At 43.1% G+C, this 21,317-nt stretch overlaps 1 protein-coding gene across 1 annotated transcript in view; it reads right to left on the bottom strand.

Annotated features, from left to right (window-relative positions):
• The window catches only part of sardh (sarcosine dehydrogenase), a 32,998-nt gene that overhangs the window by 7,152 nt on the left and 4,529 nt on the right, over window positions 1–21,317 (bottom strand). Inside the window, exons 6-17 of the mRNA XM_053410770.1 lie at window positions 21,055–21,178; window positions 20,724–20,824; window positions 18,775–18,879; window positions 15,853–15,982; window positions 14,513–14,599; window positions 11,114–11,204; window positions 10,757–10,898; window positions 7,185–7,268; window positions 6,817–6,930; window positions 6,203–6,341; window positions 4,461–4,574; window positions 3,644–3,791 (exon numbers count right to left, since the gene is read on the bottom strand). Of these exons, the coding sequence (XP_053266745.1) occupies window positions 3,644–3,791; window positions 4,461–4,574; window positions 6,203–6,341; window positions 6,817–6,930; window positions 7,185–7,268; window positions 10,757–10,898; window positions 11,114–11,204; window positions 14,513–14,599; window positions 15,853–15,982; window positions 18,775–18,879; window positions 20,724–20,824; window positions 21,055–21,178 (1,379 nt within the window). The remainder of the gene's footprint in view (window positions 1–3,643; window positions 3,792–4,460; window positions 4,575–6,202; window positions 6,342–6,816; window positions 6,931–7,184; window positions 7,269–10,756; window positions 10,899–11,113; window positions 11,205–14,512; window positions 14,600–15,852; window positions 15,983–18,774; window positions 18,880–20,723; window positions 20,825–21,054; window positions 21,179–21,317) is intronic.

Here is a 21,317-nt window from a genome sequence, read left to right as displayed (position 1 = left end):
TTCAAGGAAAAATTACTACAAAACATATTGTAAAAGTTCAGTTAGTTCACACACACACACACACCACACACCACACACACACACACACACACACACACACACACACACACACACACACACACACACACACACACACACACACACACACACACACACACACACACACACACACAAACAATATTATATAAAGATGAGTCAACAGAAAAAAGGACTAAGTTTAGATTACTTTGCTCCTTGCACACTTGCATGTTTGTGAGTGGGCTGCTGGAGAAAACAGTGCGTGGGGCCTTTTCTAGAAGATATTTTTGCAGCAGCGTGGCAGAGAGCCAGGGTTGAAGATATTTGGGGAAGGGTATAGGTTACGTATGTGTGCACATGTGTGTATGTGTGTGTGTGTTTGTGTATCTGTGTGGGTGTCCTCCTTTCTACAGAGCAACTGATGTGGATGAAGAAATGTGCGTATGCCGCTATGGTCTCTTATATGTGAATAAAACATTTCTTGCATATATGGATGTGTGCAGGCATCCATGTGGGGATGATTCACAGTCTGATTTTTTCTTCAGGCTGTCCTCCGGTTTCTGTTCTCCCTCATGCAAGGCTTTGTTCACTGAACTCAAGAACCCGAGAGCAAGGCCAATTAGCTATATATAATCAGTGAATGGCTCTCTGTGTGTGTGTGTGTGTGTGTGTTTGTGTGTGTCTGTGTGTGTGTGTGTGTGTTTGTGTGTGGTACAGGGGTCCTGCAACCACCAATTTGTTTCACTGACTTGCAAATTGAATGTGTCTCAGCTCTGGATCCGAGGATGGATTCAAACACTCGTGGCGCTTCTTTAAGGATATCCCACAATTTCACATGTTAGAAATTAGGTTTGTGAAACATTGAACCGAGCAGGCACTAGCTTCGCCCTTTGGACCGCCCTGCCAAGCTGTGAGAGAGGGAGTCTGCTGAGCTTAGTGACATCCCTCTCTCCAGAGAATCTGAATCAGACATTTCTGGGAAGGAAAACACTGACAAACATCCATAAAGGCTCTAATTTCCTCTCTCCTCTCCAGCTTTAAGGAGATCAATTTGCTTCATGAGACCCAAACATTGGTACTTGGTGGAGACAATACGGAGGAGCTGAGAATCATTACAGCTCTGTGCAGAGAGACGCCAATCTTGTTAAGACTTTACACACAAACACACATACACACTCAAACATGCACTCAAACACAGACACTCAGAAGCAGAGTATGCTTTGAATGCTCTAGAAAACTCAATGAGCTCCATAATCAGTATCATAATGTGTGTGTGTGTGTGTATCTATTATGAATAGGGGTGCCACAATTCTACAAATCCATGGTTCGCCCAAAACCTGGATTTTTTTGTTTGTGTTTTCTGGGATAGGGGCGATCCATAATGCACCGACATAGCTGAATAGAATTTACCCTGAGGTCTGCATCCATCTTGAGTTTATTAAACTAACCTAAGTTCTACTGTGGGCGTGAGTGGACCAAAGTCAAGAAATGTATTATTTACAAAGTGTATGGCTCTCCCTACATTGAGAAACAAACATTTATTTTGTTATATTAGTAACAAGAATGGATTCTTTTGCCGAGGCTAATGCATATGCCTCCATTTCAAAACAGGGTTTCCCATTAATAATCTAGACTGTGGCAGCGGGTCATCTTCTAATTGGTCCTGCCACAGTTTCATAATAAATCAAATGTTTAATCATAATAACAGTAGTTGCATTATATAGCTGTCTGCAGCTGAATCATTCGTAACGTTTTCACTGTCCATACAGACTTTAGTCCGTGAACTTGTCGCTTGGAATCTGTCTCATAGATTGAAACAAAGTTCCTGACCCTTACTGGTTTTCTTCAAGTTTAAAAGTAGTCCATGTATTTTCTAATCATTCCTACAACAACAAACAGACAAAACAAAAACTTGGAGGCAGAGGGTTGGGTTTTAGAGTATCGCAGTTTCTAAATCCTGTATCACGATATCTGATCGTGGACGTTTTGGTCTCAATTTTAGAATCCGCGACCTTGTGATCTATTGATTTTTGGTTTGATGCGAGCAACAAAAGCAAGAGAGATATAGATATTTTGAAAAGAAGGGGATGAGCGCACAGAGAACAAGCGGCAGAGCCATAAAGGAGGAGCGGGGAGAGGAGGCTGCGAAAGAGCTGGATAAAAATCTAGAGACACAAGGACTAAGAGACAAGAAAACAGAAGGCGCAGCCCACACAGAGAACAGAGTGGCCTGAACCCTGCTGCTGGTGAGATGGAGGAACAAAGACGAGGAGGAAGGAGGTGAGAGGGGAAGAAAGAGATAGAAGATGAGGAGCTCAGAGAACGAGCTCGGGAAGAGGGAAAAGTGGCCGGCTTGCACTTTGAGTGAAGAACAAAGGATAACTGTAGGAAGAAAGAAGAAAGTGACAAGCTCGGAGTGCCGCCTCGGTCCAAACGCGAAAGAGCATCTTCAGATGAGGAAACCAATGCATGATGGTGCTGCTGATAAACAAAGATCAGGTTATTTGATTAGTGAGTTAAAGACATTTACTGAGAAAAACTCCAATAACAAGAAAACAAGAAAACTGGAGCTACCATTTTACCATCTTATCGACCCCTCAAAGACCTTCACAGTACAAATGCATTCAACCATTCACATACAACACTTCACACCATTCACACAATGCCAGCACAGCCTTCAGGGGAAATTTTGGGTCCAATATCTTGACCAAGAACACGGGATCGTACCAACAACCTTCTGGATAGTAGACAACCCTCTCTCCATCCTGAGCGATTTAATAAAGCTTTCTAAAAAAACAAAACAACCAAGTCCAGACTAGAGATCTAGAGACACAGATCAATAAATTCAAAAAGCCAGGAGAGTTAGTTGACTAAATAACAGATCCAGAGGCTCATCCAATGGAAACAAGCAGCTTCATCTATGTACACACCACAGTCTGCGATAAGCCCAGTGTCTGATGGTATTCATATGTAATCCCTGGTTGTCCACATTAAAGGATCATAAAAATCTGCAACTTTGAATCACTGCTAAGCCGCATAATTACACCTGATTTAAAAATATTTGATTAACGCTATTTGACAATTAGCTCAGTGTTTACACATGGGGATAAGCATCGCCGACAGTGCAGACGATGAGACGTGATTCTGTAGGAGTCATTTTAATTATGGAAATGTGATGCATCAGGCTCCACACTAATAACACGCTGAAGCTCATCCTCTGAGACAGAGAACTGCTTCAGGGTGGATTAGGGTTAGTTGTAGTTAGTAGGGTGACCAGTTTCCACTGTGGGGTTATATGATGCAACAGTTACATGATTGCAGATATAAGTTTAACAGCAGATGCCGACCTCAAAGTGCAGAATTAACCTTGAACCTTGCTCCTTCTATGTTCTGTTCAGAGTCAACCCGAACTTCTGCTTTCCTCTTATGTCTATTTCCAGATCTTGAGAAAAGACACTTAACCTGCTTTTATGGATCCAGTAGTTGGTATTTTCAGTTTCCCTCTTGTGCCCAGGGTGTGAATCACAATCCATCTTATGACCATAAAGCTGGAAACATAAATCACGTCACCGCTCCTATTCATTCGCGGCCATCTCCCCCTCCCACTCCTCCATTACTGTCCCACCTCTTCGGTCCCTGGATGCTGAGCATGCCCATCTCCTCAGAGTGGTCTGTCAGCTGGCAGCGGAAACCTTGGTCCTGAAGAACGGTTCTGATGTGGTTCCAGTTGTGCTCGGCGACGCCGCCTCCGATGGCCAGGTAGTATGCATCACCTGGAGCGGTGGGGGGGGAGAGAGGAAGGAAATGATTAAGAGGGGTGGGACAGAGAAAAAGGAAGATGGAGCAACTGACAGAAAACCTTTCAGCAGAACGACACACTAAAAACTACAGTATGTTAATTTATAACAACATGAAAATACAACCAAAGAAATAGAGACAGAGAGGTTTGAACACGTAACATTAAAATGCACTTATATATTAAATAATATATTTGTCTAAACAAGCTGTGTCACCTCAATATATTTAAGTCATAAACAAAAATCACACTCAGAGTGCACAACTCCCTTTCAAATCAATATATTATTCCCTGAGAAAAGTAAAAATGTCCAAAATGTTAAAGAAAGTAAAACAAATGGATCTGCATCTAACTTTAGTGGTGATGAATCCAGCAGGACTGTTGAGATGAGTCGGGAGACAGAACAACAAAGGGCACAGAATAAAACTACAATACATCTCAACTGCGACGCAACACAATGATGAATCCCACAAGGAATAAAAAACGACAGCTGACAAAAGACAACAGTGACGGAATGACAAAGCAAGGCGAGGCTATTTTATTTACAAAGCCCGTTTCACTTACAGAGGTAGATTCAAGGTGCTGGGAAGATTGAAATAAGAAGGAAAGGATACAACAAAGGATACACAGACACACAGTTTCTCACCGTTGGATTCTGGTGCCAGGGGCAGCATGGCGGCGCCGGGCTCCAGTCTGCTCACCGTCAGGTCAGCCTCTGCCCCTCCTCTTTTGTTCAGCATGCAGGTATACACAGTGGAGCCTGGAACACAGACACACACACACACACACACTCGCTTAATTCTAGAGGCGTAATTTGTGGGCCAATTTCAAGTGTGCGCTCTCTTGGAACCAAGTCGACAGCAATCTTGAAATAAATAATAAAATCAACCTGAATCTGGGTTAATTTTTCTGTTAATAACTGATTCTTGGTGAGTATATTATTTGCTGTGCTTTCCTGCATCTCATGTGTGAATAATTATGATTTTTTTGTGTTTTGTTTAAACTTCTTTCGCGGCTTTGTTACTATAATTTTTTTTATGCAGCAATCATTATCACCCTCTGCCTCCAGGGAACACAGACAGTCTGTCGACATGTGAACCACGTCTCTTTTGAACAATGGCTACAGAGGAAATGACTGAAATATGGAACACATTAACACCCAATGAGGGCCGAGAGCATCAATTAACACAGATATTCATAAAGAAGACGTCTGTGTCTAATAACGAGAGCGGAACGTGTGCGTCTTCCCATCGGCCGAAGGAGCTGATGGATGAAGTGACATGTTAATATGTGACTGTCATCTCTCATTGGACTGAATGATTGATAACAGAGTTTCATCCTCTCGGGGGAATCAAAGAAAATAGGGGCTTAATGTGTCGGCGAAGTTTAATTTGAAATATTCTTTGAGCAACAATCAACCCTTTAAGTGTTAAATGTAAAGAACTGGAAAACAGAAAGAGGGAGTGAGCGACAAATAAAGGTTGTTTCAAGAAGCTACAAGTTAAAGTGGATGTTACTGTTCTTTTGAACTCTTTTATGGGATCAAAATAAATTAAATATATATTTGTCTGACTTCTCCTGCACAGTCCCTCACAGAAAGCATCACATATGGACTGTATGTAAAGATGGAAGACGCATTTGGAGCCAGATTATGAGCAGTAGCTGTTGGAGGTCGGAGGTCCCATCGATACATGCACCCAACCAATGGGGAGTCAGTCTCAGATGTCAATCATTGCATGCATTCTGACAAAACTTAATTTGTCTTGTACTTTGTTTGGTCTATGTCCCATACAATGACATGGAGGAGGCAGGATTTACGATCTATACTGCAGCCAGCCACCAGGTGGCGATTGAAATGGGTACAAAACATTTCCTGGAGTTTGTTGAACACTAGATCTTAAGGCTTGAAGAGGAACTTTTCTGGCTCCAGAAGGGATGTCACTCGGTTCTGCCTCTGTTGGGCGTGAACACTAAGCGTCCCTGCTTGAGACCAGCGTCCCCCAGATCTCTTGTGCAGAGCGGTAATTTGCTCTGTGGCAGTTCTTTGAGACAAACTGACAGATATCTATTTCCTGTACGCCCCCGACACGTCTGTGACTGCAGGGAGCGGGCAGGTAAGTTACAAATAGATCAGGCGATGAAGTCTCCCCAGCCACCACTTTCTCCAGCGCCACTAAGAGATTATATTATATTATACATGCAGAAGGGGTATTTCTTGAGAGTTTGTGGAAGCGTGGAGTGTTTTCCTACTGTGCTGTCACCTTGTTGAGATTTTCTATCCGTGTATTGGACCTCTTCACTCTGTCAGTCAATCTCCGCCTCCATCTGTCTGTGCCTGTGCGTGCGGTGTGTGCGCTCCGTGTGTGTATCGGTAGCAGCCAGACTGACCTGGTTTCTTGTTGACATCAGCAGTGAACAGCCAATCAGCCGCCTTCTTGGCATCTGGTCCGGTGAGATAAAACTTTCCAAAGTAGGACATGTCAAACACAGCCACACCGTGTCTACATGAGAGGCACTCGCTCTTAATCTGCATTTAGAGAGAAAAATATAAAAAAAATCACGACGCATGCCCAAACGATGACATTGAAAAAATCGTTTCCTGTTGTTTGACAAACGGGACTTTTCTACGATGACAGTGCATCTTTGGAGCTCGATCCTTGGAGGCAACATTCATCACGACACTTTTATATCAAAGGGGAAACTTATAGCAAGGTTTTTTTACATCAAGATTGTCATCGTCTCTCTGTGATTTGTCCTCCGAGCCGCTGAGGGAGTCTGGCTCTCCCCCTCAAACTCCTTCACGCACCATAAAACTCACAGACTACACTCCTCTAGCCGTCCAGGGCCGTTATTTCCCATGAGGCCACGCGTTCGCTCATCTCTGGGGAAGCTTCATGTTCACACTCATCTGACCGCCAGAATATTTTTTATCCAGTTAACGAACGTTGGTCTACTGGGCAGCATACACACACATTGTCTCACACACACACGTTTATACTCACCGCGTCGTGATGCGGGGGGAAGTCGAAGGTGTACTCCTTCCCCAGCAGATCGCTGTACTTGTGGTCCACATTCGTTTGAGTGTCATAAGCTCCATAGTAATCATAGTCTTTAACCTGTGTAATAACAAAGACAAGAGATAATAGAGAGAAGTAGATTAATCATTATTAATTATCTATCGTTGATCATTAAGTGTAGAGAGGTCAGTGTGGTCTGTTACTGGCAGTCAGCTTGTTCAAACAGGTCCTATTCAGAAAAGACTAGCATGTTGTTCCAAGTGCCTTTTGTCAATATATGGAAGTAAATAAATCAATCGTGTGAATGGGGATGTGTGTGTGTGTGTCTGTGTGTGTGTGTGTGTGTGTCTCACAGGCGCAGGCCCGTCTTTGTTGAACCAGCCAGGTCTCTCCCAGCCGTGTCTCTCCTGGAACACACAGCCCTGCTCAGTCAGCACCTAAACAAACAATCACACACACACACACACACACACAGGTTAAAGGTAAAATATACAAGGATGAGAAGCTTTGATTTGTGTTGGAACAAACCTAACGAATGCAAATCCTTTCTTTTTCTATTTAAAAGCACATGTTCACATCTGTAATCGAGAAAGAATTCACTGACAGAGCAACCACAGATATCAAGTATGAGGCCATTTTGACTATTGTTTTCTAAACAAGCACTAAATAATGATTGTGGCTACTTACAGATTATAGAACTAACTTTATTTACCACACTGAACAATCAGAGAGGAACTGCAGTCGGGTGATTATAAAAAGTAATTCTCTGCTGTTTTTTCACTACATGCAAATTAACTTTCGCCCAATATTAAAACTCTTACAAGGGAGGAGCTGATGAGAAGTGATGAAAAAAAAAAACTGTTTTAGCTCAAAGTCTTGTAAATATAGGACGCTTGTTAATACTTGGTCTCTTGAAGCCTGTTGAAGTATTTAATATTAGATACTCAGCGCTCGTCCTCCTTGTTAAAACTGACAGTCGCCCACAGTTGGTAGGTATATGTTCTGCTATGCTTTCCTCCTAGCAGGCAGCTAGCTGTCTCTTGCCAAACCTTCCCACACTGAGCTATATTTACTGCGCCTGCTACCGAGGTGGTGGAAACGTGTGAGTGTCGGAGATGCGCCTGCTTGAGCTGTGAATATGAGCTTGTAGAAGTAGACCATCTCATTACCTCAACAGCTCCCGTGACCAATCAACCCTCTTGAATACTTATTAGCCATAACATATGGCGTCATGATTAAATGCAAACAAAGAATCACGAACAAAGGCTCTTTAAAAAAAATAATAACAAACAGACTGTTCTAGTGTTTTTCTGTTTTCGCTGCCCCCCCCCCCCCCTGCATTTCTCTGAGGCTGTGCAGCAGCAGGAAGGCTAGTTGCTAGGTGATGGCCCGCAATGAGTGATTAGCAGGGGCTAATGGGCTCGCAGCCGAGGGTTGGACTGAGCCGCTCTCTCAGGGACTCTGCTCTCCTTCGAGATGCAGCCTGGCTACCTGAGTGCTCCGCTCTGTAGCCAGCTCCCATCAAATCTGACGGCGTAATTACATTAACCGTAACATGATAATGGCTGACCCTGCACTTAATCGATTGGAGAAAGCTGTGATAAAAAGTGGGAGTTTTCTTCTTTAGATGTCGTGTTAGTGCAGAAGAGGACGATGGATCAGAGTGACGCTGCATGCTGCGATTCATTGGAATGATTTATTGGCCTTGTTCAAATCCGGCCCTGACATGCACCTTTGTGATCCGGTCGTAAATGAACAGCACTGAGTACAGGTCTGAAAGCATTGAAGATGCATTGAGGGGCCATTGAGATGTGATTGCTCAGACTAGAGTCGGAGGTACACACTGTGTCCTGGGCTTTACTGACGGATACAAGTATGTACTCCGTCAGACTCATTCTCCTTAAATTGTGTAAACTGGCTTCTTCACATACGTAAAACAGCAGAGCCAAACATCTCGGATAACTTGGTTTGCCTGAGAGATGCATAATTTCTTCCTCTGTTTGATGTAGGCTACGTGTTTACTGCATTTGCATATCGAGCGAGGAAGTGAGATCCGATCTGAAGCGTCGCTCGAGCACATGGAGACGCACGTCAGGTGTGATCTGAGGTACCTGTGCTTTCCACTTGTGGCCCACGATGCATGTTAATGCCCCATCCGAGGAGGGTCATTGAGAGCTAAGTTCCAAGCGACAACTGGTTTTTAAAACGTCTATGAGGAGATGGTTTTACACCAATAAAGCAAAATAAAAGTAAATACATCCACCCAACATATCAAAGAGAAGTTTGCAACAGGAAAGCATTGCTAATTAACGTATCAAATATGGTGGCAAGTCCCATTAAGACACTGTGTTGCACTGAAGAGAAAAAGGAAGCTGAGCGACATCGGGGGCCGGGCTACGGACCCTAAGTCTATAATTTGTAGTTGTGTTGGCAGCGATCGCATTAATAAATCTAGCTGCTGGGGGTGTGTTACACTGGTAACTGCCTCGCGCATGAATATATTTGCCTTTAATTCCGACCAGAGGAGAGAGGGGGAGAGAAGGGGAGAGAGAGAAGGAGGAAGGGGGGAGGCAGGACAAGGTGAGGGAGAGCTACACTCCCTCTTCTCCTCTATTTATCGTCTTCTCTGTACAGATGTGCATACAGATGTTCGAGCCCGGGTTTCTGCATCGTTTAATCTGTTGATTTGCTCCGTCACCAGCACATCACCACCTCAATTAGTCATCCAGACAGTGAGGTTAAAGAGGCTAATAGAGCGACGGAAACAGCGGCACACCTCCCTCTCTCACGGAAAAACAGACTGTAACAAGGACCGAGACCACAGGAAGAGGGAGAAACGCACAGGGTGAAGAGAGGAAGAGAGGATTGTGTTGGGGCGAAGATGTGATAACGAGAGAATATCAGAGGAAACATGAGTAAAGGCCAGAAGAAGAAACACAGGACAGAGAGCGAGAGGTTGAAGCAGAGCAGAGCAGAAATCGAACGGGTAAAAGAGAGAAAAGCAGTGAGTCATGCAACCTCGACAAATACAGGAAATGCTGAAAGATGACTGGTCCTGTGACGTACTGACCTTTCCAACAGGTGTCTGTCTGAATCCTGGGAGCACACGCACAACCCTTTATCTCATAAAGTAAAATCCCTTCTTACTTAACTGAAAGTGCTTGGATAAAACCAAGGTTCAATTTAATGATTTGTAACATTTCCCAGCGAAGCACAAGAAAATTATCTATTATCTAAGATGTTTGCTTTTGGTTGTGTCATTATTCTGTTCAAATTGAAAGGATGTGATTGTTTTACAGCTCAACCGTCACTTCATTTCACTTTAAGTCAATAGGACTACAAAATGCTTTTTATGCTGCATCTCAAAACATGCACATTTTAAATGTTCTGCTTTATATTCGAAGTATGGCCGGGCAGTTAACTGAGCAACACAACATTTATAAGGGCTTATTATTGCTCATGTGGGTTAATTCCATTCACATTAACAACTATCTGGTTTCCGCCATGTTCCTTTTGTGCCGTATTGTGTTGTGTGCCTCCCTCGTCACTCCCCCGCTGACCTGCGCTCACTTTATACTCTAACAATAACACCAACACTAATCAGGAGTAGTTACGACACATACAGGACTTGCTTGACCTTAAGAGTTCAATAACTTAATGTGTGTATTCAGGATATAATTAACCTAGAGCACCAACCTAAAATAATACTGTAAATGCACAAAGGTTGTTGTGTGACGTTGTTTTGGTTATCAGTTGTTACTTCATCCTTCTTTTCACTTCTTTTCCAAGAGATTTCTTTGCAATTGAAGCCTGTGCTGCCCTGAACCAAATGACTCATCAGCCGGGAGCCGTAGGTTCGGCTTGTTTCCTCGAACTCCTCGAGACACGTTGTGTTTCAGTGTGGAGATCAAGCCGCTCATGGTACCTGATGGAACGGGTCTTTCCTCATGTTGCGACTGGCCAGCGGCTCGTCGAAGGGGAACACCACGGAGTAGTTTTTAGCATACGACTCGTGGCTCCTCTCTCTGATCCAGCTCACGTTGTCCGTCAGCGAGTTGTGGAAACGCCTGAGACAGGAGGGAGGGGAATTCAAAAGATCAGCGCTCATTAAAAGTCACATTGAGGCTTTGCTATTATTCAGGTTCTCCTGCTGCTCTTTGATAAAGTCGAAGGCTCAGAATGATATCTGTGACGAGTGACACCAAACCGATAGAAAGGGTTTATAGCTGCCACGGCTCATACCCTTTGTGTTTTTATAAGATACTTGAGTGCACTGATGTACCTGATGTCGTATCCATACATGTCCTTCTCAGGGCGGCCGTGTATGATCCAGTGAGCCAGCTCTCGACCACAGCCTCCTCCCAGCATCATGCCTGACACACACAGAGCAGCAACGTCACACAAACTGCCAGTCGCATTGTATTATATGTGTATAATATTAACGCAGGTATATCATTCCCCCAAAATTGTGACTTTAATCTCATAATATGACAAATTAATTTGTTTATTCTCCCTCATAGGTTTGAGTTTATTGAACATGAGAATTATTCTTTATATCTCTTTCTATTAGAATTGCCACAAAACATTATTATTTATAATTAAATAATTATTATAATCATTGTAATGCTGTCTTTTAAAGAAAATTCCTGATAGGTCGTCAAACAAACCAAAAGCTGTCACCTTGGACTGAAAAACTGTGATTTCACTCTTTTCTGATATTTAACAAATTAAATGTTAAAGAGATCAGTTCGGAGAAAGAAATTGATTAACTGATAATAAAAATAACCGGTATTTGGACAAAAACCACTCTGGAATGAGATGAACAACCTGAACAAAAACCGATTTTTTTCCTCTGCCACAGCCTCTGTCACATGACCTAAAGTGGATTGCTTTGACCTTTGCACCATCATTTGACCCCCGCTCACAGCTGCCCCTGGGCCAACTGACCTCATCAGCTGCACAGAGCGGCTGCAGCAGTCGCTTTATATCAACTCACACAGCAACATGGGGAATTCAATCCATCCAGACCCCAAACTGCTGCGTTATATAGCTGCTCCCTTTCAGTTTTGTGTTGCCTCGATATATATATATCATGTGTGTATGAAAGAGGAATGTGTGCATCCCTCCTTCATCCATCTCCCTCCATCTCTTATCACTCCACTAAATCGTGGGCACTGTCACTCCTAGTAAAGCCCGGGTGGACGTTTGAGTGGCGGGCAGGATGGATGGATGGATGGATGGATGGTGGAGAGACAGAGGGAGGACAGTGAAAGAAGGAGATGATGGAATTGTCCAAAGAGCAGCAGGGCGAGGTGGCACTGATGAATGTCACCAGAGATAACCACGCTCATGTGCGAGCGTTTATCTGCGTGTGAACCCCTCACTCTTCCTTCCATGCATCTTGTCATCCCTCCATCAACGCCTCCGAACTTCCCCTTCTCCTCCTCCCCTGCTTCTGGTGTCTCACTCCATCATTGCTTGTTGATGCCGTGGAAACATTTGTTCCTTTCTATGTCATTATCCTTCATTCCCTCTTCACACATCTGCGTCGCTCTCAGATTGTCGTTGGATATTTGCTCGCTGCCTCTTTCATGAAATTGACAGCGATGTTGCAAACAAACAAGACGCTTTTAAAGAGGGAGAAAGGCAGATTGCTGTGTTTACTCTTCCCCATCATCAGCAAACCTGTAATTATATATACTGTGTATATTTGCGGGATAAGTTATGTAGACACCTAAACAGTGTTAGAAGAGAGGCTTAAAGGAGACTGAGCAAATTGAACAGCTAATGGAAAAAGAAAAGACAGTTGGTAAATTAAAAAGGAAAAGCAAATGGGAACCGAAATTGCCCTTTTAAATGCCTGACAAAAAATTTGCATTTCTAATTACATTTCTACATTTATTACTTAATTTAATAATTATTTCAATTGTAAATTATTCCTTTTTTACTGTCCATTAAAACATTAAGGAATTCATTATTTTGTAACATATTCATAGTCTAGAATAGAAGTCATAACTAAATTGAACATATTTCTAATTTAATACATATCTTACAGAGAAATCAATTAATCAAAAAAAAATTAAGAATTATATTATTGAAAAGGTATTATTTTCAGCCCTAACTAACACAAACCATGTCTCTCTGTTTCCAGTCTTTATGCTAAGCTCAACGACCCGGCTGATAGCTTCATATCTGCATTGTTGTTATGTTGGTATCAAATCAACTGTCATTGTTGTTTGACTTTATTCAAATCTGAGGCAACAGCACATTTCAGTTTATGCTGTTTCTACAGAACTTCCAACCACCTCACTGCCATCATATCTTCCACTTTTCTCTGCGTCCTCCAAAGCACAACTGTGACTAGATGAGAGAATCTGGTCTCATAGCTGAAAGCAACAAGAAGCATTATGACACAAAACCCAATGGCTTTTTTTTCAGTCTCTGTGGAGCACTGCTTTAGATACGGGCAATTTCCTGAGCCGTCTAATGAGATGAAAGGACTCGGCTCGCCATTATACCGGGGAAGGTGCTCATTATTGTGATTATGAGCATGATGGTGATGCTGCCGGGTCGGAGGTGCGGCAGTTAAAAGCAATTAAAGAACCGTAATCACAATAAATAAATGCTCTCCCTCGTTAAAAAGTGGTTTTGACTCCAAGAGTCAGCACCTGAAGGTTGCCAGGCAACGAATATAACTCGTCATGTACAAAGTTTTAGTGATCGCTTGGAAACCGAAGCTAACCTGTGCAAAAAAAAAAAAAATTTACAATGATGAACTTGTACATTTGTGGCTTTGTTCATTTGTTTTTGCCACAACGAATCAATTATCAAAATGATCTGTTTTTGTGTTCTGTTTAATGTCTAACAATTAATTGTACGAGATGTCAAATGTTGGGGGAATAAGAAAGAGAGGGAGGAGTTGCTCAAGAAATCCAAGAATCCGTCAAAAGTCAGATCCAAGGTCACTCTGTTTGTGTGAACGTTGGAACCACTTTATGCTGACTCGTTACGACTCTCGGCCCATCCCAAGCGATTGTCATGAAACCCGTCTCGACCCCTGGAGTCATTCGCAGGAGAAAGCTTTCTCCCAACACTAATGGCGATGGCTTTACCCTTTACTCCCCCTCTATCTGCGTTCTGCAGATTGCCGAGACGCTCGCTTTCCTCCCCCTGTAATGTCAGAGGTAAGCTCATCTGTGAGTGAAGTAATAAAGGGACTTGGGACGTGGTTGGTATGTGATTGTGTGTTACTGTGTGTGTGTGTGTGTGTGTGTGTGTGTTCGTCTCCTCCTTGGACTCTGAAAGCACTCCATTATTCATCTGTACGTTGAGTGTCCACGGAGATTGGCGGCTGCTGGGTCGAAACACTCTTGGACCACTTCTCCGTGCTTGTTTTTGTCCTGTTTATTTTGCCACTGAAGATTCCTCTGACCTTTCTAGCTCTATCACTTTGGCGTTTCCTCAAGGGGAAGCTCATAACCAAGCACTTCAAACAAACATCGCAGTGAGTGAGTCGTAGAATTTGTTTGAGGTAAAGATTATGAGGCAAACAATTGGACCGGAGATTTGTCTTTACACTCCGGTATCATCGTGAACCCTTCATTTCTCTTTCTGTTCTTTTGTTTCTTTTAAATCCCCCCCCCTACGCCCCTTTCCGTCTCTCTGCCCCGGAGGCACGTACCCGCGCTGTTGAAGCCGCATCCCAGGAAGAAGCCTCTGACCTCTGGTGCTTCTCCCATCAGCGGCTTATGGTCGGCCGTGAACGATTCTGAAAACAAACACAAAGAGGGAGAGACTCTGTTGGCATCAGGGGAAACAGAGGCAGCTCACAACAGGTAAAACACAGAGGTGAACTGTTCTCAGTGCAGCTTAATAATACTTTTATTAGACTCCAGTGACATTTTTAAATCTTTACTTTGTGTAATGTGGACGTTTAAGGAATATTCAAATAAATACAATTTACACCAACTCTAATAAAAGGTTTATGTTTGCAGCTTCAGTTATTAATTACCTTGGTAAAATAAGTGTTTATGTTCAGAGAGCATGAAGAAGTACTTCAGTTGTGCTATTGAATGGAACTTAAAGAGCAGAAGATCCAAGGTCAAGTACTTCACTCACTGAGGCTAAAAATACCCAGACGCACTCTCTCTTATGTCCTGAGTGCATGTGTGTTTGCTTTATGGTACACAGTAAGTGGTTCATCAGCCATATTCAATTATCTGCCGAATGTACCACAGGAAAACATTTTGAAGTAGTTAACAGCATCAAAACTTTCCCCAAGTGGTGTTTTAATCATTTTTCTATCCTCCTGAGGACATAGAGATGATACTCCTCGTACTCTTAGTACCTGGATCATGGTGAAGAGTTCCTCTCTATTCAGGTTGATCTCTTTCTAAGTAAAGAAGTCAAGGACTCAGTATGCTCACGGTGAATATCTATCACTTAGGTTTGTGTACTGATGTAAATTAGATATACAGGGTTGTGTTCTAATGTAAATTAAACACACTTAAATAGATAAAAGTTTTCCTTCCTTCCTTCATATATCTCAACTTTTCCTTCCCTTCCTTCCTTCCCTCCTTCCACCCTCTGTTTCCTTTCCGTCATTCTCAGAACACCTCATAGAATCCTTCTCTCTCTTTCTCTCACAACCCAAACAGCTGCATCATAATATGACGGTGAAACTCTCCAGGCTGCACAGCAACAGATTGGCTCGGGCAACTCGGCGACGTGATATTTCCCGGACAAGGAGTCGGGCTTGAACTAATCAAACTATCTCCTCTACAAACATGACACATAGACACATGGTTCTGGTATTCAGGAGCAGTAGGGCGGCGGTGAACATGATATTTTACAGATGGATACGTTCCACTTTTAAATTAGAATGTGTCCAATTTAAAAAGTGCCATTACAGTTGCTTGTTCCCCTGCTGTCGTGCAGAATGTTACAGACATTTACAAGAAGGCTCCACAGGATTTCTGTGGAAATGTGTGTGTGTGTGTGTGTGTGTGTGTGTGTTCATACCTGGACCACAGACAGTGGACTTGATGCCAGTCTGCTCCAAACTGGGGACTCTGTTAATCGCGCCCTCAATATGTTGCGTGAATACATCCCAGTCCAGGTCGAACAAACTGAAGGCGAACTTATCAGACACCTGGGAAAGAAAACACAGACAAAAAAGAACATCTTACATTGAGAAAATTTAAAGGCAAACATTTTACGGAAAATGTAAATTAGTACCCGTTTACATAGCTAATGCTACATGCTTGAATCGCCAATGCTTCTTTCATATTTTCTTTTTAGAAGTCTCCTGAGAAAACTAATCAACGTGTCTACACTGATGTCCAATGCAGGTGCCCCCCCCCTCTCAGACTGATGAGCTCCTTCTTCTCTCTCTTCCTCATCACTGTTGACCTACTTCAGTAAAAACCTGATCGAGATCAAGTTAAACATGATCCTGTGTGAGTGCGGTGCCCACTGCAGCTGCAACACGTCCCGTCTTCTGAATCTACTCTTTCTCACCCGGGAACGTGAATCTGTCAAATCAAACCCCTCCTCTCTCAGTATTTGGTCCAAGCTCTAATTGGCTCCCAGCTCCGGGGCCCTCGGCAAACTCCCTCTTCTTCATCCGGGCCAGAACTCAGCTGTAAGCTCCAGCAACTCACCCAGAGCAGCACAGACCGACTCGCCCTCCAACTTCTCCCCCTCCTACTCAAATGTGGCTGAGCTCAGAATCTGTAAGTCCAGCTCACCACCTTGGGCTCTGTGCTGCGAGTTTATCAGTCACGTGTATATCTCCCTCTATCCCTGCACTGATCTGCTCATCCTCTCCTCTCAGGCCTTCTCCATCTTGGATTCACAGGAGATCTTTTCCATCCTGGATGCTCTGGACTGTGTAATGCAGCTCCCGCTTACACATTATACAACTATCGCTCTGGATAACAGCATCAACTTATTCCCTTAAATGCCTGAAGTGTTGAATAAAAGCATTTATTCAAGTTGAAGCAGTCAGCAGTTGCACAAAGGAGCTGTAGGCAAACTGAGAGCACTTCCCTGTGGCTGTACAATGAACGTCAGTGGTGACACTTTCAATTTTGATTAAGACCTGAATGTCACATGGAAGGTATAAGCTGACGGCAGCCGCTTTCATGTGAACAAAGAGTTTGTGCGTTATTGCTGAGCACCGACACCGGAGTGTGTGAGGAGCGCCGCTCTTTGTCCCGGACGCCGACACTTCTCCTCTCAATCCCTCCCGAGCCATCGATCTCGCTCATCTTCACTCAGCAGGCTTCCTCTATTCTCTCCCGTCTCCCCGCTAATTCTCCTTTCTGTATCTGCGCTTTCTTCCTCCTTCCGCCTCGAAACATCAAAGCAAACGCTCGGCTGCAGAACGAGAACAAAAGACGCGGCTTCGTGCACAAAGAAATCTTCTAAGGTGCAGATAGGAAGACAGCGGGAAAGAGAACAAGTCGTCAAGTCACCGAGAGGCGAGAAGATTTGATCTTTGGCCACTTTTTACAATAACTGAACATTTATCATAATTGTTTACATTATCTCGACAAAAGAAATCGGTTGAAGAGGCAACATTATCTTAATAGAATTAAATTGATTGCTGATATTGATATACTATTTCAAATCCTTTGCATTTCATTACTGATTCTCCCACATGAATGGGGTGGATGCAGCTAGAAATCGTTACTTGTGAATGGCACAGGTTGAAGGGCAGCATTGCTTTCGACAGGTTTGAAGGAATAAAATCAAACGGGAGCGACTGAGGTGTGAAGAACTGATCCCCAGGGAGCACCGGGACCGGATCAGAGACAAACTGAAAAGCTGTGTCCTTGAGAGAAAGTACACTTCCATTAGCACGAAGACCACCTGTTGATTCTCAGGCTTTTATAAAGATCGATCTGCAAAATAAAAAATAAACCACTCTCTTTAAAAGAGTCAGTAAGTACGTAAAAAGCACTGCCTGTGGAGTTGCTTTTTTTTTTTTATAGCTGCCAAAGGACAGCTTGAATGATTTGTTTTTTCACAGCCACTTGTTATTTCCGTCTTTTACAGAGACGCTTCGGTTTTAATGTTCCAATAAAAGCTATTTTCCAGCGAGTGAACCTAAAAATACAAGGTTTGTGGGTGTTCACACGTTTTCCTTTGGAGCATGGATTATGCTCATCAGTCCGCCCATTAGAAATTCAATATCTGGTGTGAAGGTAATAAGACACTTGATATTCCCCAAAAAACACAAAACTCTTTTTGAGACTATTACGAGCAATGTGTTGTCTTACTTTTCTAATGGCTTCTGTAATTAAATGTGTCAAAGTACTGTCCAATTACTGTCAGACCATCTAGATAGCCCCCTGGTGGCTGGCTGCAGTAGTCCTCCTTCACGTTAGTGGATGAGACATGGGCCAAACTAAAAGCTCAATCTATGTATGTTTTTCTCAAAGATGGTTTTGTTTTAGTTACTTGAAGCTATAAAAACAGGGGAGATGTCATGATTGGGGCAATAGTCTTCTCATCCAACTATTGGATATAAAGGATATTTTCCTAACTTTTGCTCTCTTGTGCTTTATGGCACTTTCACACTTTTACTTCTACTAAATTTAGAGTGCAGGACTTTTACTTATAATGGACCAATTCAAAAAGGATTACACTAGCATAAAGAACTTCCTTCCACACTCACAGAGGTTTATGAGTCCTGTAAAGAATAAGGTTTGACCTCCAAGTTAATACAGCAGTAAGTAATGAAGACGAGAGAAAGATAGACCGGCTCAAAAACAGGACGAGGTCAAACTGACAGAGAGAATGGGAACTATATAAACTATATAAACAGGATTAAAGTTAATTCACATCACGTCTCACTCAGTCACACACAGAGGTGAGGTTTCAGTCGCCATTGACCGAGAACGAGCTGGTCGATCATTAGTTAACACTCGAGCTTACCTCGTCCCAGAAGATGGGGTTTTGTTCGTAGCCGCCCACAGACAGGGCGTCACCTTGGAGCCGCAGGTACACTGATGCATCATGGTCCCTGACATTTGGCATGTTCTGCAAAAGTGAAAGGGTAAGCATCAAAACATGAAATATACGCAAGTAGAGATAAGGATAATTGAGTGTTCACTTGTTATTTGTCAGTTTTAAAGAGCTCGGTTAATAGAGAATAAACTTTATGATGATGAGACAAACAGTCAGACTTTAACAGATCGGAAACCATACCATCAAATGTTTGTTGGCTTTTTGAACCAGATACTCGACTAAACTTACAAGTAAATTGTCTGGAAATGAAGCTGCTGAAAAAAAAAACTCATGCCATCACCTTAAAAAAGCTGGTGTTCCCATTACATCCTTTAAAGTCAGAGTCAACTTTATTTCACTTCGGCCATATGTTAAATGTGAAATGCCATTTCCCTCTGATCCCGGTTTAAACACATAAGAACACAAGTATGCAGTAGGAAAATGCAGATTGAGCACTTTATGGCTCCTGTGCAGACAATGTGCAGCTGTGACTCAGACTCTGATTTGGTTTTCAGTGCTGCTTGGTGCTTTACACACTGTGTAAACAACACAAGACATAACAACCATTCAAATCTACAGCACCAGCAGCACAAACCATGACACAACGTAACGAGCCTCGGCGTTTCTTTATGCATGTGTCACTGCAGCTGGAAAACCATGAAATCTTCTTTCAACCGCACAACAGAGGGAAACATTCACCCTGGTGTGGATACAAGTGTCCGATGAATAGTGACGCCTGGAGGATGTTGTGCCATTTGTACTCATCCTGTCCTGAGAGCCGTTTATGCCAAAGTCAACTGGCTCTGGGTACAGGAACCAAAATACCAGTGAGCGAGCTGACATTTGGAAAAAACCAAACCCATTTAATAAAAGCCCAACTGCTCCTTTCTCTCTGGCAGGCTCAGCGTGGCTCAGCCAGGCAGCTTCCTCTCTGTGATCGATACTGAGCACTGCAGTACATTCTGTCCTTCATGTGCTCACACAGATGAAAGCAAACACCGGCTACCGTCAGCTGGCCCGGCTACCTTCTTCAACTTAAAGGATTCACCCACAGATCTGCAGTCAGCAAGGCAGGTTTGATCTGAAGTTGCACGGCATGATGGGAACATATTTCCCCCTGGCATCCCAGAGTGCGAGTGTGTCATTCTGTGTGTGTGGGGGGGGCTCATGTCAGTGTGCATGATGTAGCAGTAATGCTGGTTAAGCTGCTCTTAAACTACATAACACGGGAAAGCTCTGACAGCCCGTCTAAAACCACCAGCCTCTAGAGGATGAGCACAGTCATGCATGTGTACACTCAATAAATCCAACACACACACACACACACAGACACACAAAAACACACGGTCACAATTACAGTGGATCATGTGAGCGAGCAGTGTAGCTGCACAAACAGGTCTCACTGATGCTCCTGAATACGAACACATGACTGACATTTATGTGTTTAAACAAATCAATCTGCCTCTATCTCTTACACAAACAAGCAAACACACTTCCTCACTACACACACACCACCACACACAAACACACAGTCTGAAATCTCTGTGGCCATAGTGCCCCCTATTGTTCACATGAAAGCAATACACACAAAGGAAAGAATTTCTGTCTCAAAGGGGAATTAAAGGGACAATTAAATCTTACAGTCGACATTTGACTGGGCGTATTTCAAATAAAGCAGCAATAGTAACATTAAAGTCCAAGCTTTACAATTATACTGCACGATTATGAGTGTCTCATATTAATGACAATACAAAACTTCTGGACTTTTGGGACATATTTGATATTTGATATCAGGACCTTAACACAATACTGTGCCAATGGTTTATTTAATGGTTTAATTTTTTTTTTTGGACATGACGGGTGGCGGCTGGTCTTACCTGTATGCCTTCAATTCTCTCCGTCACCACATAGGCATGATGCATCGCCACAAGAGGCACCCTGACTCCGGCCATTTCCCCGAGCTTGGGGGCCCACACACCTGCAAGAAACAAACAGAGACAAAAATCATATTGCATCCAGAAGAGAAGCAATTTCAAGAAAAATACTATATGTGTACCAGCAAGTATGAAAAGCTGCTTTAACACCAGTTTCCACAAACTGTGTCCAGTCAGTGCACAACTCAATGTTTCTTTTCCATCTCTAACTAAACCAAACTCCTCGTCAGCTGTAACTTTAGGTGTCTAGGGAGGATGAGTTAGTTAGTCTCACCTGCACAGTTCACCACACAAGACGTTTCAATTGTCCCGTGGGGGGTCTCCACTGCCCTCACCCTCTTCACCCCGAAGTCGTCTGTGTGCACGGTGATGCCGGTCACAGGGCAGTTCTCAATCACCTAGTGTTAAGACAGAAAGGTGGAGTTATTCTCACGCAACATGGAGATACAGTATTTGGGCTGCTCCACCCTGGCAGAGGAGTTGTAAAGTTGTAATGTCCACTGAAAAGATGGGAACATGTGAAAAGATTTATAGTCT

Source organism: Pleuronectes platessa, chromosome 19 (assembly GCF_947347685.1).
Source record: "Pleuronectes platessa chromosome 19, fPlePla1.1, whole genome shotgun sequence".
NCBI classification, from domain to species: Eukaryota; Metazoa; Chordata; class Actinopteri; order Pleuronectiformes; family Pleuronectidae; genus Pleuronectes; species Pleuronectes platessa.
The sequence above is the reverse complement of the archived record's forward strand: the minus strand, read 5'-3'. Positions and strand labels throughout refer to the sequence as shown.